At 40.5% G+C, this 17,037-nt stretch overlaps 1 protein-coding gene across 12 annotated transcripts in view; it reads left to right on the top strand.

Annotated features, from left to right (window-relative positions):
* Nucleotides 1-17,037, top strand: part of LOC117515357 (pleckstrin homology domain-containing family A member 7-like) — a 502,114-nt gene that overhangs the window by 426,353 nt on the left and 58,724 nt on the right. For 4 of the 12 annotated variants that reach the window (XM_034175880.1, XM_034175879.1, XM_034175878.1 and 1 more), the window contains exons 8-11: nucleotides 5,074-5,307; nucleotides 10,857-10,910; nucleotides 11,203-11,286; nucleotides 13,590-13,655. In XM_034175880.1, coding sequence (XP_034031771.1) covers nucleotides 5,074-5,307; nucleotides 10,857-10,910; nucleotides 11,203-11,286; nucleotides 13,590-13,655 — 438 coding nt within the window. The remainder of the gene's footprint in view (nucleotides 1-5,073; nucleotides 5,308-10,856; nucleotides 10,911-11,202; nucleotides 11,287-13,589; nucleotides 13,656-17,037) is intronic. The other 8 variants (XM_034175889.1, XM_034175882.1, XM_034175881.1 and 5 more) reach the window with 3 other exon arrangements.

Below are 17,037 nucleotides of genomic sequence, written 5' to 3'. Positions count from 1 at the left end.
AGAGCTGATCAGACACGTTAACACCGTGAGACAGAGTGTAAATGTAAACTAACATACAGTATCTTGAATCTGAGCCTCAGAGAGCTGATCAGACACGTTAACACCGTGAGACAGAGTGTAAATGTAAACTAACATACACTATCTTTAATCTGAGCCTCAGAGAGCTGATCAGACACGTTAACACCGTGAGACAGAGTGTAAATGTAAACTAACATACAGTATCTTGAATTTGAGCCTTAGAGAGCTGATCAGACACTTAAACACTGTGAGACAGAGTGTAAATGTAAACTAACGTAACTAACTAGACAGTTCGAACAGAATGCCGGTTTAGGAGTGATACGAAAGGAGCAAGTGAACTGGCCTGCTGCGGGGGCAAGGAAAGAGTGGGAAAGCTTTGATCATGATGTAGACCAATTGTTGGAGGTAACACTGGCAGGAGATGTGGGGAAAAAGTTCAAAGCCATGGCAGCCATCATCTGGAGTATAGGCGCTGATCGGTTTGGGAAGAAAGAACTGAAAGCCAAGACCAACATCCAGCCAGAAGAAAACAGACGCTTGAGGGAGATAGCAGTTCTGAGAAGTGACTTACGGAGACTGAGGAAGGCATTTCGTGAATCATCAGCAGATCAGAAACTAGTGCTGACAGAAATCCGTGACAACGTAAGAGCACGCATTAAGACCCTGTGAAAAGCTGAATGCTACCGAAAGAATAGGAAGAACAGATTTCACCAAGAATCCATTTAAATATTTGTCGAAACTCCTGGGTGATAAGAGATCTGGGGAATTGCAGGCGTCTAAGAAGGAAGTAGAGGGTCACCTTCGCCAGGTTCATAGTGACCCCAGAAGGGAAGATACCTTGGGGGACATGGAAAAGCTAATAAAACCAGCTAAACCAGCCACTGATTTCAGAGAGAAGGAACCGAGCTGGCAGGAGGTGAACGCTTTTCTTAGGAAGGCCAGAGTAAAATCAGCCCCAGGACCTAATGGCATTCCTTATAAGGTTTACAAATACTGCAAAAGACTCAGAAGACGACTCTGGAAGTTACTGAGAGTGACATGGAGGAAGAATTGTCTTGTAGACAGTTGGTTGGTGGCGGAAGGTTGCTTTATCCCTAAAGAAGAGAGTTCGGTAGGGATCAAGCAATTTTGGACAATTTCACTCCTCAATGTTGAGGGTAAGATATTCCTTGGGATTTTGGCGAGGAGGTTGACAACCTTCATGTTGGACAATGATTACATGGATACATCAGTCCAGAAGGGTGGGGTCCCAGGGGTATCGGGGTGCCTTGAGCATACCAGCATAATTACTAAAATCATTGAAGATGCGAAGAGGAACCGTGGGGACCTGGCAGTCCTGTGGTTAGACCTTACAAATGCCTATGGGAAAATACCCCACAAGCTAGTGGAGTTGGTGTTGAAAACCTACCATGTCCCAGAGCGATTCCAGAATCTCTTGCAGCAATATTTTGATAACTTCAGGATGCGGTTCACCTGCAGGGACTTTACCACCAATTGGCAGAGGCTCGAAGTGGGAATTATCACGGGATGCACAATCTCTGTGATTTTGTTCTCAGCAGCGATGAATCTCCTTGTTAAGTCAGCAGAAAAATTGTGCCGGGGGGCTAAGCTGACAAACGGCATCCAGCAGGTACCTGTAAGAGCATTCATGGATGACCTTACCATCACGGTAAAGTCAGTACCAGAAGGAAGATGGATCTTGGAGGACCTGGTCGAGCTCATTGATTGGGCACGGATGGAGTTCAAACCTGGAAAATCAAGGAGCCTGGTACTGAGGAAAGGATGTGTCCAGGACCACTTCCGCTTTAAGATCAAGGACACAGTTATCCCTACACTTAAGGAAAGACCGGTGAAGAGCTTAGGGAAATGGTATAGGGCGCACCTCAATGACAAACAGAGTGTGAAAGAGATGTTTAGTCAAACAAAGACTTGGATGACATCCCTGGAGCTGGACAAGATGGGAAGGAGTACAAGAGAGGGGTTTGACTTGGCGGGACATCTGGAGTATGGAAGCATACCGGATAAAGTTCCTTCTGTGCTCGGTTTATGATGTTCTGCCGACCCCATCAAACCTCTACATATGGGGTTTGGTGGAGAGTCCCAACTGCAAGCTCTGTGGGAAGCCAGCCAACCTGGAGCATGTCCTCTCATCTTGCCAATCAAGCTTGGCCGATGGAAAATTCCGGTGGCGTCATGATAAGATTCTGTCGCAGTTGGCAGATGGGGTTGAGCAGGCAAGGAAAAAGGCAAAAGACCTTTCCAGCAGGCTCTGCTTTATCAATTTTGTCAGGTCAGGCACGGCAGCTGCCGCAGGACGTAGGAACAGAGGCATTTTGGCCTCAGCAAAGGACTGGGAGATGCAGGCAGACCTGAGGAAGCAGCTCAAATTCCCAGAGGAGATAGCCCACACTAGCCTTAGACCAGATATGGTCCTCTGGTCTAGGAGCACTAAACAGGTAGTACTCATAGAGCTGACCTTACCCTGGGAAGAGAGGATTGAAGAGGCACATGAGCGCAAGAAGGGGAAATATCAAGGCCTGATACATGACTGCCAGCAAAACGGGTGGAAGGCCTGGAACCTTCCAGTATAGGTTGGCTGTAGGGGTTTTGCTGGGCAGTCACTTTGGAGGATGCTGGGGCAGTTGGGAATTGAAGGGGTGGCTAGGAAGCGCTTGATAGGCAACATCACTAGGCAGGCAGAGGCAGCATCCAGATGGATTTGGATTCATAGGGATGTGAGGTGGCAGAGCCAGGCTGTGGAAGGATCAATGGCAGAGTTGAGTGGCGGTCAGCGGGAGTAGATCCAGGACGCTGGATTTGCTGTCAAGCCCTCCCAATGTGTCATGGGCTTAATTTGACGAAACATCAAAAGAAGGGAGGTGCCCATCTGATGACCTGCGGTAGCCACTCAACTCCTGCCATGTGCTGGTGCCTGAAAAGATGGAAGGTGAGGAGAGAGCGATGCCACTGGCCCACAGATGGTGCAGGGCAGAGTACCTGTAAAGGTGGGCCAGTTGCGATAACCCTATCGTATTTTGTATATATACATACAGTATCTTTAATCTGAGCCTCAGAGAGCTGATCAGACACTTTAATACCGTGAGACAGTGTAAATGTCAACTAACATACAGTATCTTTAATCTGAGCCTCAGAGAGCTGATCAGACACTTTAACACAGTGAGACAGAGTGTAAATGTAAATTAACATACAGTATCTTGAATTTGAGCCTCAGAGAGCTGATCAGACACTTTAACACCGTGAGACAGAGTGTAAATGTAAACTAACATACAGTATCTTTAATCTGAGCCTCAGAGAACTGATCAGACGCTTTAACACCGTGAGACAGAGTGTAAATGTAAACTAACATACAGTATCTTTAATCTGAGCCTCAGAGAACTGATCAGACGCTTTAACACCGTGAGACAGAGTGTAAATGTAAACTAACATACAGTATCTTCAATCTGAGCCTCAGAGAGCTGATCAGACGCTTTAACACTGTGAGACAGAGTGTAAATGTAAGCTAACATACAGTATCTTTAGTCTGAGCCTCAGAGTGCTGATCAGACACTTTAACACCGTGACACAGTGTAAATGTAAACTAACGTACAGTATCTTGAATCTGAGCTTCAGAGAGCTGATCAGACACTTTAACACCGTGAGACAGAGTGTAAATGTAAACTCTTTTTTCATGAATTGTCATTTGCGTCAGATGAACTTACTCTGCAGCATGTTTATTTATTTTTTGACTAGTCACATGATGTGTAACATAGTAAGAAGCATTGTCTTCTTAAACATGCGGTCATTAAACAAATGTGCATCAATACAAGTTGAATTTTAGGTTCCTAGTATTCCAGTTCCATTTATTCTTACAAACTTTTTGCAAAGAGGGGTGCAGGCTGGTTTTCACTCCAGTGGCCTTTACAGATCTCTGCTCAAACAGACAGCAGGCTGACTTCTACTGCAGAAAGGAGAAGAGGAGCTGACAGCAGCTATAGGACAGTGACACAAAATGGAGAAGTTATTTTTAAAACCAGATGCGGTACATTTTATATATTCCTTCCAGCCTTGATTTTGCGTCAGGATGGCGTCAGCACGATCCCTGAATATTGACTGAGTGGATCTGAAACCGAATCGGTGATTTACATGAGAACTTCGTTGAAGAATTGTGGAAAGCGTGTGTCTGAAATACTTTAAAACACGCTGATCCAGACCGAACACAGTCTACCTTAAGAAATTCTAAAGTGCTTCAAGAATTGTTTGTGTAACGACTCTGTATGTTCATAAAATACAGATTTTGGCCAGTTTATTATCGTTGATATAATTCAACGGCATCATTTTAAAGTGCCACCTTGCCTGAAAATCACTTTGATGTCCTCTAGTTTTCCACTTATGCATATTTCTGTGAAGTTCTGTGTGAAACACACAAAAGAAACCTTAGATAATGGATTGTTTTTGTGGTTTTCTGTTTTATATTTTCTTTAAATAAAAACAAAAACAAGAAAGCGCTTGTTTACCTACATCAACATGCAAATCAGGTAATTTCCTAACAGGGTTTTCTCATGTTAAAGTGATAATTCTTTGTCACCAAAGTACATGGTCCTCCACACCTTACTTTCCATTGTGGGGTGTGTGTGTGTGTGTGTGTGTGTATAAATTCTGCTGGTTTCCTTGTCCACTCTCAAATCAGGCAGGTGTTTGTAGTGGTTGTGTGTTTTCACAAATGCACTGATTCAGTCAATGAGGTTTAGAAAATTATTTCTTGATCAGGTCCTAGTTGGTTTTCATCATTTGTTCACACTAACCTTCAATGTCAACGGATACACAACACATGTGGATTAGAGTTGTGTGAATGCAAAATACTGGTGCACTGTTTGGTTTGAATTGACCTGTAGTGTGTTGTTGTTGTCGTCACTTTGAGGATGAAGTGATGTACTTCTCTGAAGTTTATTGTTGCCATCTGCCACAACCAAGTCGAAGCAAGAGTACACCTGGCTTCAGTTTAGATTTGTATGGTTATTGTTGATACTACATTCACTGTTGTGTGGTGCCCAACAGCCCGAGGAGCTCACTCTGCTCCTCATTAAGCTGCGCCGCCATCAGGCCAAGATGGCCTCCGCACGCCAGCACACACTAACTCAGCTCCAGCGGTTCAGCAGTCCCAAAGAGACCTACCAACAAAACCACCTCCTCAGCACCACCACCACTTGCAACAGCCCCCTCCTCACCTCGTCTGTAACGCCCCTCGGACATGTAGGCCTCTCAGCTCCCCTGGGCCCCTACAGCACCCAGGTGGGGGCCCCTGCACTATGCCTGGAGCTGGAAGAGATTGCCCCTAAGCACAAAACGGCAGCTATAATTCAAAAAAATCATGTTACAAAGTGAGTCTGATGTCAGTAATCTTTAAAAATTCTTTTTTGTAAACAATCAAGGTCTTCAAAACTTAATTTTTTATGACGTTGTGGCATTTATTGTAATCCAGTGGTTCCCAGACTTATTCCGTCAGGTTTCTTCTTGAAAGGCCAAAAAGTAATTTCTTCAGACCACCCTCCCCTCACAGATAATATGATTTGCTATTTAACAACAATAATAATATCTGGAACGCTTACATAAAAAAAACAATTAAGCACATGTGCTGCATGTTTTATTCCTAAGTGCATATTACTGTTAGATATTTTTGTCACAGTTTCCACCAACTGATCAACAGATTTTAGATACCGGTACATAAAGCTCAAATTTTTCATAGGATTGATATTGAATCGAAGCTTGAGATAGACTTCATATTTGCTGTCACACAGCTGTCCTGAAGTCTTGAGGTTTTATTGTTCCCATGTTAACTACATTAATTAGAATCCATCCTACCTCACATGTTTTGACCACCTGTCTGCAACCACATATGGCCCCCAGTTTGGGAACCAATATTGTAGCACCCATTAGGCCATGTCACTTTGTTTGGTTTCCCACAACATAGTACTATTATGTTACTATTGTCATTACTATTACTACTATTATTACTACAACCCCTGGCAATAATTATGGAATCACCGGCCTCGGAGGATGTTCATTCAGTTGTTTAATTTTGTAGAAAAAAAGCAGATCACAGACATGACACAAAACTAAAGTCATTTCAAATGGCAACTTTCTGGCTTTAAGAAACACTATAAAAAATCAGGAAAAAAATTGTGGCAGTCAGTAATGGTTACTTTTTTAGACCAAGCAGAGGGAAAAAAATATGGAATCACTCAATTCTGAGGAAAAAATTATGGAATCATGAAAAACAAAAGAACGCTCCAACACATCACTAGTATTTTGTTGCACCACCTCTGGCTTTTATAACAGCTTGCAGTCTCTGAGGCATGGACTTAATGAGTGACAAACAGTACTCTTCATCAATCTGGCTCCAACTTTCTCTGATTGCTGTTGCCAGATCAGCTTTGCAGGTTGGAGCCTTGTCATGGACCATTTTCTTCAACTTCCACCAAAGATTTTCAATTGGATTAAGATCCGGACTATTTGCAGCCCTTCACATTGACCCTATGTGTCTTTTGGCAAGGAATGTTTTCACAGTTTTTGCTCTATGGCAAGATGCATCATCATCTTGAAAAATGATTTCATCATCCCCAAACATCCTTTCAATTGATGGGATAAGAAAAGTGTCCAAAATATCAACGTAAACTTGTGCATTTATTGATGATTTAATGACAGCCATCTCCCCAGTGCCTTTACCTGACATGCAGCCCCATATCATCAATGACTGTGGAAATTTACATGTTCTCTTCAGGCAGTCATCTTTATAAATCTCATTGGAACGGCACCAAACAAAAGTTCCAGCATCATTACCTTGCCCAATGCAGATTCGAGATTCATCACTGAATATGACTTTCATCCAGTCATCCACAGTCCACGATTGCTTTTCCTTAGCCCATTGTAACCTTATTTTTTTCTGCTTAGCTGTTAATGATGGCTTTCGTTTAGCTTTTCTGTATGTAAATCCCATTTCCTTTAGGCGGTTTCTTACAGTTCGGTCACAGACGTTGACTCCAATTTCCTCCCATTCGTTCATTTGTTTTGTTGTGCATTTTCAATTTTTCAGACATATTGCTTTAAGTTTTCTGTCTTGACGCTTTGATGTCTTCCTTGGTGTACCAGTATGTTTGCCTTTAACAACCTTCCCATGTTGTTTGTATTTGGTCCAGAGTTTAGACACAGCTGACTGTGAACAACCAACATCTTTTGCAACATTGCGTGATGATTTACCCTCTTTTAAGAGTTTGATAATCCTCTCCTTTGTTTCACTTGACATCTCTCGTGTTGGAGCCATGATTCATGTCAGTCCACTTGGTGCAACAGCTCTCCAAGGTGTGATCACTCCTTTTTAGATGCAGACTAATGAGCAGATCTGATTTGATGCAGGTGTTAGTTTTGGGGATGAAAATTTACAGGGTGATTCCATAATTTATTCCTCAGAATTGAGTGAGTCCATATTTTTTCCCTCTGCTTGGTCTAAAAAAGTAACCGTTACTGACTGCCACAATTTTTTTTTCTTGATTTCTTAGTGTTTCTTAAATCCAGAAAGTTGCCATTTGAAATGACTTTAGTTTTGTGTCATGTCTGTGATCTGCTTTTTTTCTACAAAATTAAACAACTGAATGAACATCCTCCGAGGCCACTGATTCCATAATTATTGCCAGGGGTTGTATTAGAGCTTCAGCATTTGATGAGAAAGTAATATGGTGATTATTGTTTGAAATATACCTTGTAATCCTGTTTCCATAGTAATCAAAATTTTTAAGTTTATTTTATTCATTTATTTAGGAATTGAAATTTATTTAGTATTTCTGGTCCATATATCTTAGAAGCCTAAAATGTGCTATGCAAGTCCTAAATTTAGTTTATAAGAGGAGAATAACTGCGAGCACACTCATAGAATTCTTGGATTTTGAGAATGTTTAACATGAAACCTGAAACACATGAAACTCTTAAAAGATAGATAAAAACTGATTTTGACTCCTGTAATAGTGATCTTGCTTGATCAAGACCAGGCGCCTAAGTGGCTCTGCTCTTTTTTTTTTTTAAAGATATTTAGGTGTGCCTTAGTATATACATTACAAATCTAAGGTGGAACTCTACTAGTGTATACTAAGGCACACCTAAATATCTTAAAAAAAAAAGAGCAGAGCCACTTAGGCGCCTGGTCTTGAAAACCAGGGATGATAGGTTTAAAAGTTTTTTTTTTTTATCCCATGGGAACTCTCCCTACCCACCTATGTGGCTCAAGAACATAGACAGAGTGTGTGTGTGTATGTATGTATGTATGTGTATATATATATATATATATATATATATATATATATATATATATATATATAAAGTGACATTTACAGAAACAGGGCAGTAAACAACATATACAAGAAATAGTTACTACATAATATTATAGAGTTAGCTCTTGAATCTTAAGTGTTCGTACAGGAGAAGATTGTAGTATACAACTACCTAGTCTGTGGACTTGATGTAAAACTAAATTATAGCTAGTACCTAGTCTGTAGACTTGATGTAAAAGTAAATTATAGCTAGTAGGCTAAGATATAAATCTGATTGTTATTATAGAAACAGAAGCTAGCTATCTAAAGTTCACCCTGCTAGCTAGGCTATGGATTGCTACTATAGGAAGACAAATTCAAGACTCTACATGCTTTATAATGGAAACCCCAAATTTAGATTAAAAAAATGTTAAAGAACCTTTTAAACTGAAGAACCATTAAGATTCTACATCATGTAAAAAAAAGTGTAAATCCTGAATGTTGGCTAACTTTAGTCAGAAGAGCTACCGTTAATTTAGCTGTTAACATGATTTTTTTTTAAATCTGCATTTTAAGGGTGGGTTGCAAGAAGATTCAAATGGGGCACAGTGCAGCACTTTAAAATGATTTATTTAGATAAATCACATCCTTTCACTTTATATACTCGCACAATTACAGTGTGATTAATCGTGCAGCTCTAATTATATTAATATTTGCTTTTGACTCCTTTTGTTTGTCTCAAATTAGCAATACAACACATGGCTAACAGCTTAAACACATACACAGCTATTAAGCGGTACCTTATAATTTGTACAAAGTATCATCTGGTCTGAATAAATGTTTTACACTATGGTATTTTTAAAAGGAAGATGTTTAGGTTCTAATCTTGAATTCACCAGTGCTGCTATGTTGTCCATTAATCCCAACTTCCACTATATATTTAGAACTCTAAGATTCCCCCACACTAACAGAGGGGGGTGATACTTTGCAGTCCATGCTTGTCAACATGTATGACTGCATAAATGTGAAGTCATATGACTTTAAAGGAATAATCTCAATAACCAGATTAAGAATTGTGCTGTAACACACATGCTGTACATGGGTGTAATGTATTAGTGGCAACCTCTTTCCAGAAGCTCCTGTAGTGGTGTGACATTGGGTTATCTGTCAGCGTTGGCCTGGCTGTCCTCACAGACCCATCTGCCTCTGTTCTGTCTGTTGTTCTGGCTGGTCACTGTCCACATCGTGCTTCTCGTTGTACTTTGGATGATACGTTGTTCTGCTAACTACTCGTAGTCCACAAAGCCATCTTCATGCTTTGGCTGTCTTGCTGGCTGTGGATGTGTTGGTCAGTTTGTCTTTAGTTTAGCAGAAATCTCTTTTTTTTTTTTTTTTTTTTTTTGGCTATGTTGAAGTTCTGTTGAATTTCTTGCCCTGAAACCAAACCTGAGTCCACCAAAGTTGTACGCTTGCTTTAGGCTATGTAAGGACCCATTTAGTTATTTTACAGTGGGAGAGACAGAACACTCAAGTTTATTGTGTGTGAGCTTATTCAGTGTGACACGTTACCACACACAAACAAAATGTATCAAACATTCGAGGTCTTCACAGATCCACTCAGTTTCGAAACAATCACCACAAGACCCAAACTTACATTTTTGTAAAAATTTTATTCTATATCATTATTTACTAAAAAATAGTATTATGATGATGATGATGATGATGATTATTATTATTATTATTAATAATCATAATAATAAATAAGATAATTATGAGGATTAAAATATTTTTAACAACTGAAGCGCAGCCACTAATCCATGTCATTCGTCAATATTATTCAGGTCTACTATTTCATTACTACAATCCGGCATTAAGTACAGTTGATAAAAATAAAAAAAATCTGAAAAAAAAATCAGTTTTTACTTTATTTTGTAAAAGTAAATTAATAAATACAAAACATTATGGAGGAGAATGCATTGAAGATAGTGGGTTTTTTTATCCATTGCTGACCTGCGGATTTCATCAAGCACATACACTGGATTCACTTCAATGTGCTCAGTATCAGATTGGGACTCAGTATTTTGCAGATATTCAGTATTAAATTACTCAAATCAGAGGTGAAAAAATTGACTGAGACATCCCTGCTACACTGCCACACACACACGTGACACACACACATGAGAATCACAACTATAAAAAGGATCTGCAAACTCTGTTATGAGCCCTTCTTTCAGATAAAATTATGCATTTCACCAGAATTGACAAAATATTAAAACGTCAGCATTTATTGCTGTTTCCTGATGAATAAAACAACAAAGTCCTGCACAGGAATCCATATTTTCTTCTTCTATTTGCCCTTGAATAAGACAGTGATTGAGGTCGATTAAAGTGGCTCAGTTCACGTCAGCTCCTGATGGGTTGAGACAGTCACGTCTTGATTCTGTAGTAGATTTGGGCGACTCAGACGGTGAATTGATTTGTTCTTGTTAACTCACGTGAGTAATCCGCTCTCATTTCTTGGTGCTCTCGGTCACCTTGTAGGCTGATGACACCTACATGCAGCTGAAGAAGGACTTGGAGTATCTGGACCTGAAGGTAAGACATGAAGATGGAGTTGTTGTCCCTTCCTTTGTTGTCCCTGCTGTACTCTGTTCTCTATTGGTTTATTTCTGATGTGCCTCGGCCGCAGCTGAAGCTAACACCCTCTGTGTTACTTACAGCCGTGTTTAACACCTGTGTTGAATGCCGTGTGTCACAGGTACACTCTGTAATGACCAAATATCCTCCACTAATGAACGCTTGTGTAGTCTTCTCAGTGTCTAACAGAAGCAGCCACCGCTGTGTGACTGCAGCTACATGTCGTCTTTGTGATTTTTATGACTCCTAGATCAGAGCTCTAGAGCCGCTGATCCTCGCAGTTCACAGTTTACTGCTGCACTGCACTGCTGGGCCTCTCAGGCCTCTAATGAACGTAAGCTCTATGTGGATGTGAGTGTCCTCTACACTTTATGGGCCTGTAACGTGTGCATATTTCTGCCTGTGCATGCTTGCACAGTGCGTAGGGGTGCATGTGCGTAGTTTGCCTGCGTGTGTGTCCTGTGCTCCTGCAGCCATGGCTTGAATGGCATCCGTGGTCCTTCTTCCATGTGACCTTTGACCTACCCCACTTTGGTGTGGCCATGCTGGCGATGCTGTTGAATGGCAGGCATGGGATGGCTCAGCAGTGCATGTGCTGTGGTTGTGCCTGTGGCCCGGTGGTTGAAAAGCCAGCTGCTTCCTTCCATTGCCTCTGTAATGATGCCCCTCCTACTGCAGGGCCTGAATGTGTTGACATTGACCTTTTGTTCCACAAGGGGCTGCTGTGCTCCCAAACTGAAAGCACAAAGAAGAACTACTATTTATTAAATGAAATGAAAATTTTCATGTTTCTGGAGAACAGTAGAGCCCTGTCAGCAAAATGAGGAACCTCACTGTGAGCAGCTGGACTTTGTCTTATGATAAAGCTTTTTATAAGGAAGTCATGTTTACATGTTTCATGGTTTAGTGGACTTTTCAATGTCTGTATTTATTGTCATCTGGATAATAAGATTTTGACACAAGTGCCAAAACTCAGTTGTATTATTGTTTGTGCAGTCAGCTATATAAGTAGTTGGACAGTTATTCAGTTTTGTAATTTTGCCTCTTCTGCACCACCACCGCAATGGAGATGCAGCCATTCTGCTCTGTGTGCACCTGATCCCTTCAGATCTCAGCTGTGAAGCAGAGTAGCTCCTGAATAGTACTTGGCTGGGAGACCACTTGGTTGACCAGGGGGTTTGTGTGTTTCTCCATGTGCAACAAGAGTTGTGTCATTAAGTGCGTACAGCATAAAACCTGTGGCAAATACCAATGCGGATGTGTGCTGGATGCATTGTGGTGACCCTAAGCAACCTGCAGCAGCCAAAAGACAAACACCACCACCACCATAGCATAGATCAGTGGTTCTCATCCCAGTCCTCAAGTACCACCAACCCAACACATTTTCTATATCTCTCTGCTCTGCCACAATGCTGATTAGCTCATTCAGGTGTGGACATGTAGTGTCCACACCTGAAGATCTACACGTAGTGTGGAGTCGACATTTACTTCAACAAAACTATGGCCTGAAAACCATTAAGGAATTAGTCATTTTTAGATACAGTCCCTGCACTTTCAGAGGTCATAAGTAATTTGGAAAACTAACTTAATTCCAAATATGAGGATTAAATCATCAATTTTACAGATACTTTTCTTTAAATATGTCAGGAGATAAACACATGAACATTTCCAATTCACTGAATGTGTTTCAGACTTCATTTATGTCAATCATTTAGAAATACAAACTATGTTAAATCTGCCTGGAGGAGGGAGTTCTCTAAAACTGAGTGACTGTCCAAGAAGGACACTAATGAGGGAAGCCTCCAAGACATGCATGAACTTTAAAGGAGTTACTTGGTCCTGTGATGGTGGTTGGAGAAACTGTGCATCATGCAGTTCTTGTTAACTGCATTTCTATAGTGCTTTTCCTTTTGAAGCAATGTTCAGAACGATTTACAGTGATGCCTCACATACACAGACACACCAGTGTGCTGCCATGCAAGGTGTTCCCCGTGCAACTGCGCACCATGAGCAGTTTGGGGATTAATTAATCTGATGGGGATTTGAACCTTGGATTGTGTAGTCTGAAGACAACCGCTTTAACCTTTAGACCATCACCTTTGCAAAATCTACACTTAGTGTCCCATGTGCCTTCTGGCAAACTGTTGCTGAAATTTCATGTCATCTTTCCTTGAGAAAATCCTTCAGTGTTCCACTCTTAACATGAAGTTATATAACTGGTGATACAACTTACAAAAACTGCACAATACACAGTTTCTCCAGTCAAACAAAACTGGCTTTAAAAGTGATGATTTAATCCTTATATTTAGAATGATGTGAGTTTGTCCAGTTAATGTGAAACGGCTGCACTGTAGGTGAAAGTGGCTGCTATTCCTAAATGGTTAATGTGATATTTTTCTGTTAATCCCCTTGAATTAATGCTGAAAGTCTGAACTGCAGAAACATGTGTCATTTCTTCTCCATTGTGGGGGTGCACAGAGGTAAAATTACAAAAATTTTATATGTCCAAATACTTAAATAATGTGTCAGCTCATTACTGTTTTGTAGCCGGACTCTGTTTTTAGTACCTTGGAGTCAGTCAGTGATTTTGTTTTATCTTTTAGCAACATCTGGAAATGTTATTTCCCCAATTTGTAGGTAGCTGGAAGTCAGACTCTGAAGGAATCAGGAAAACCTGTGAAAGTTGCAGAAAGTGATGTGGATGTAAGTATAGCACGACTTCGTTCTATCTGCCTGTATGTCGCTCAAACGTACACTTCACAGTGTTGCAACGAGTATTTTATCTATGAGTGTGTGCTTCTATTTTTGCATGTGTGCACGTACACGGGTGGCCAACACTTCCCCTTTTAGAAGCTCTTGACTTGCAGTTAGCAGTCATTAGCACCATTTATACCGGCTTCACATAATCATGTCGTGCTCAGCCTGGGACAGGCCTATTCCAAATTCAAATGCAATAACCACATTTATTCCACCTAGCAGACTAATGAGCTGGCCGTGCCAGGTGTCACGGTAGCAACCCTGCCATGTGTGGGCTTGCTACATTTAAGGAAAATTAATGTAATACATGTAAGATGTGATCCTAAATGTGGTGGAGCATAACAGGACAGATTAAAACAGATTTATCTTGTTGTCTGTCTGATTATGTTGTTGTCATGTCTACCATCTTTCTGGCCTCCTTTGTGCTGTGGTGACTCCTGCATCTGGGCAGAGAGCCACATGACATGCTGGGTGGTATACATTTATGAAGAAGTGCACTGATGAAGACACCAGTTGTGTTGCTTTTTGTTTTCATGAGCAACAGTAGGGCTGATTAATTCTGGAGAAATGTCTGTTTAAATATGACAGAGAGGAAACACAAAAGAGCACAGCTTTGTGTGTATGTTTCAACATGATATCAAACAATCACAAAACTTGGTGCTTGTTACAAATAGACTTCCTTAAAAAGTTAGAAAGTGGGCCATCACAAATATATATTTATCTGCAGCACAGATGTGGAGTAAATCATACATGAGATTACTTTTGGGTGATTTTAAGATTCTCACTGGGTTCCCTCTGAGATGCAGCTCCAGTGACAACCGTCATTCTACAGGCACACCTTTGTCAAAAAATTCCCACAAAGTTTCCCACAAAGTGGCTGCCACCCACACCAGCAAATCACCACCTGTACAGTAGAATCACTAGAAATGGTCCATCTGAGCTACAGCAGGTACAGCAGCCCAAAACCCCCAAATCACCAGAGGTCATCCATGACAGTTAGCTGGATTATTTGATTCTCAAAATCGAGAAGGAAGGCATTGCATCAAGGTGTGGAGCCAAGATTTTTTTAAATTAGTTTTATACTTTGACCACCACTGTGAATAAGACATCAATTTTAAAAACAGACAAAAATATTTAAAGGGCTGGAATATAATACTGTTAAACCTTGACAAAGAAATGAGAAATGAGTGCCGTGCTAGTTACCTCTGTGATGTAGCTCACGTGCTGGTTGGATCACACAAACGACCCCATAAATGAGCTCCTCAAACCCAAAATTATACAAAATGATGCCTCATTTGCTGAGATATGTCAAATATTGCTCATTTAATGATAATTTTTCAATTTCCCTACTCCTCCAGAATATGACCTTGGGAGGGCAACATATGAATTTTGAAAAGTTTGAATAACTGAAATATACGGAAAAGTTCCACCAGATAGACAATGAATCTTTGATATCTGAATGATGGTTGATGATACCCCAGAGCCAATTTTTCAAACCACCCGCTTCTGGATGGGCAGTGTTGCCTCAGAGTTGAGTATTTTTACTATATATTTTAATGTAACAGGATTTAACATCAAATTTTGAATTGACCAAAACTTAAGTAAAATTTTGCCTGATGCAAAAAGAAACTTTACCATGCCTAATCAATCTATTTGAAAGGTAATTGGTGAAAATTCCGAGTCGGGTCATGTGGACGCCCCCGCCTGATATAGACAGCTCAATGACAGATTTCAGTAATAACGGAAAAAATTCGGTGGTCCACCTCAGTCCATTATATGTGGGTTACAACCCCTGGAAAAAAATTATGGAACCACCGGCCTCGGAGGATATTCATTCAGTTGTTTAATTTTGTAGAAAAAAAGCAGATCATAGACATGACACAAAACTAAAGTCATTTCAAATGGCAACTTTCTGGCTTTCAGAAACACTATAAGAAATCAAGAAAAAAAATTGTGTCAGTCAGTAACAGTTACTTTTTTAGACCAAGCAGAGGAAAAAAATATGGACTCACTCAATTCTGAGGAATAAATTATGGAATCACCCTGTAAATTTTCATCCCCCAAACTAACACCTGCATCAAATCAGATCTGCTTGTTAGTCTGCATCTAAAAAGGAGTGATCACACCTTGGAGAGCTGTTGCACCAAGTGGACTGACATGAATCATGGCTCCAACATGAGAGATGTCAATTGAAACAAAGGAGAGGATTATCAAACTCTTAAAAGAGGGTAAATCATCACGCAATGTTGCAAAAGATGTTGATTGTTCACAGTCAGGTGTGTCTAAACTCTGGACCAAATACAAACAACATGGGAAGGTTGTTAAAGGCAAACATACGCCTAAAGGAAATGGGATTTACATACAGAAAAGCTAAACGAAAGCCATCATTAACACCTAAACAGAAAAAAACAAGGTTACAATGGGCTAAGGAAAAGCAGTCGTGGACTGTGGATGACTGGATGAAAGTCATATTCAGTGATGAATCTCGAATCTGCATTGGGCAAGGTAATGATGCTGGAACTTTTGTTTGGTGCCGTTCCAATGAGATTTATAAAGATGACTGCCTGAAGAGAACATGTAAATTTCCACAGTCATTGATGATATGGGGCTGCATGTCAGGTAAAGGCACTGGGGAGATGGCTGTCATTACATCATCAATAAATGCACAAGTTTACGTTGATAGTTTGGACACTTTTCTTATCCCATCAATTGAAAGGATGTTTGGGGATGATGAAATCATTTTTCAAGATGATGATGCATCTTGCCATAGAGCAAAACCTGTGAAAACATTCCTTGCAAAAAGACACATAGGGTCAATGTCATGGCCTGCAAATAGTCCGGATCCTAATCCAATTGAAAATCTTTGGTGGAAGTTGAAGAAAATGGTCCATGACAAGGCTCCAACCTGCAAAGCTGATCTGGCAACAGCAATCAGAGAAAGTTGGAGCCAGATTGATGAAGAGTACTGTTTGTCACTCATTAAGTCCATGCCTCAGAGACTGCAAGCTGTTATAAAAGCCAGAGGTGGTGCAACAAAATACTAATGATGTGTTGGAGCGTTCTTTTGTTTTTCATGATTCCATAATTTTTTCCTCATAATTGAGTGATTCCATATTTTTTTCCCTCTGCTTGGTCTAAAAAAGTAACTTACTCACTGCCACAATTTTTTTCCTGATTTCTTATAGTGTTTCTTAAAGCCAGAAAGTTGCCATTTGAAATGACTTTAGTTTTGTGTCATGTCTGTGATCTGCTTTTTTTCTACAAAATTAAACAACTGAATGAACATCCTCCGAGGCCGGTGATTCCATACTTTTTGCCAGGGGTTGTA

The sequence above is a fragment of the Thalassophryne amazonica genome, chromosome 8, assembly GCF_902500255.1.
Source record: "Thalassophryne amazonica chromosome 8, fThaAma1.1, whole genome shotgun sequence".
Taxonomy (NCBI): Eukaryota; Metazoa; Chordata; class Actinopteri; order Batrachoidiformes; family Batrachoididae; genus Thalassophryne; species Thalassophryne amazonica.
The sequence above is the reverse complement of the archived record's forward strand: the minus strand, read 5'-3'. Positions and strand labels throughout refer to the sequence as shown.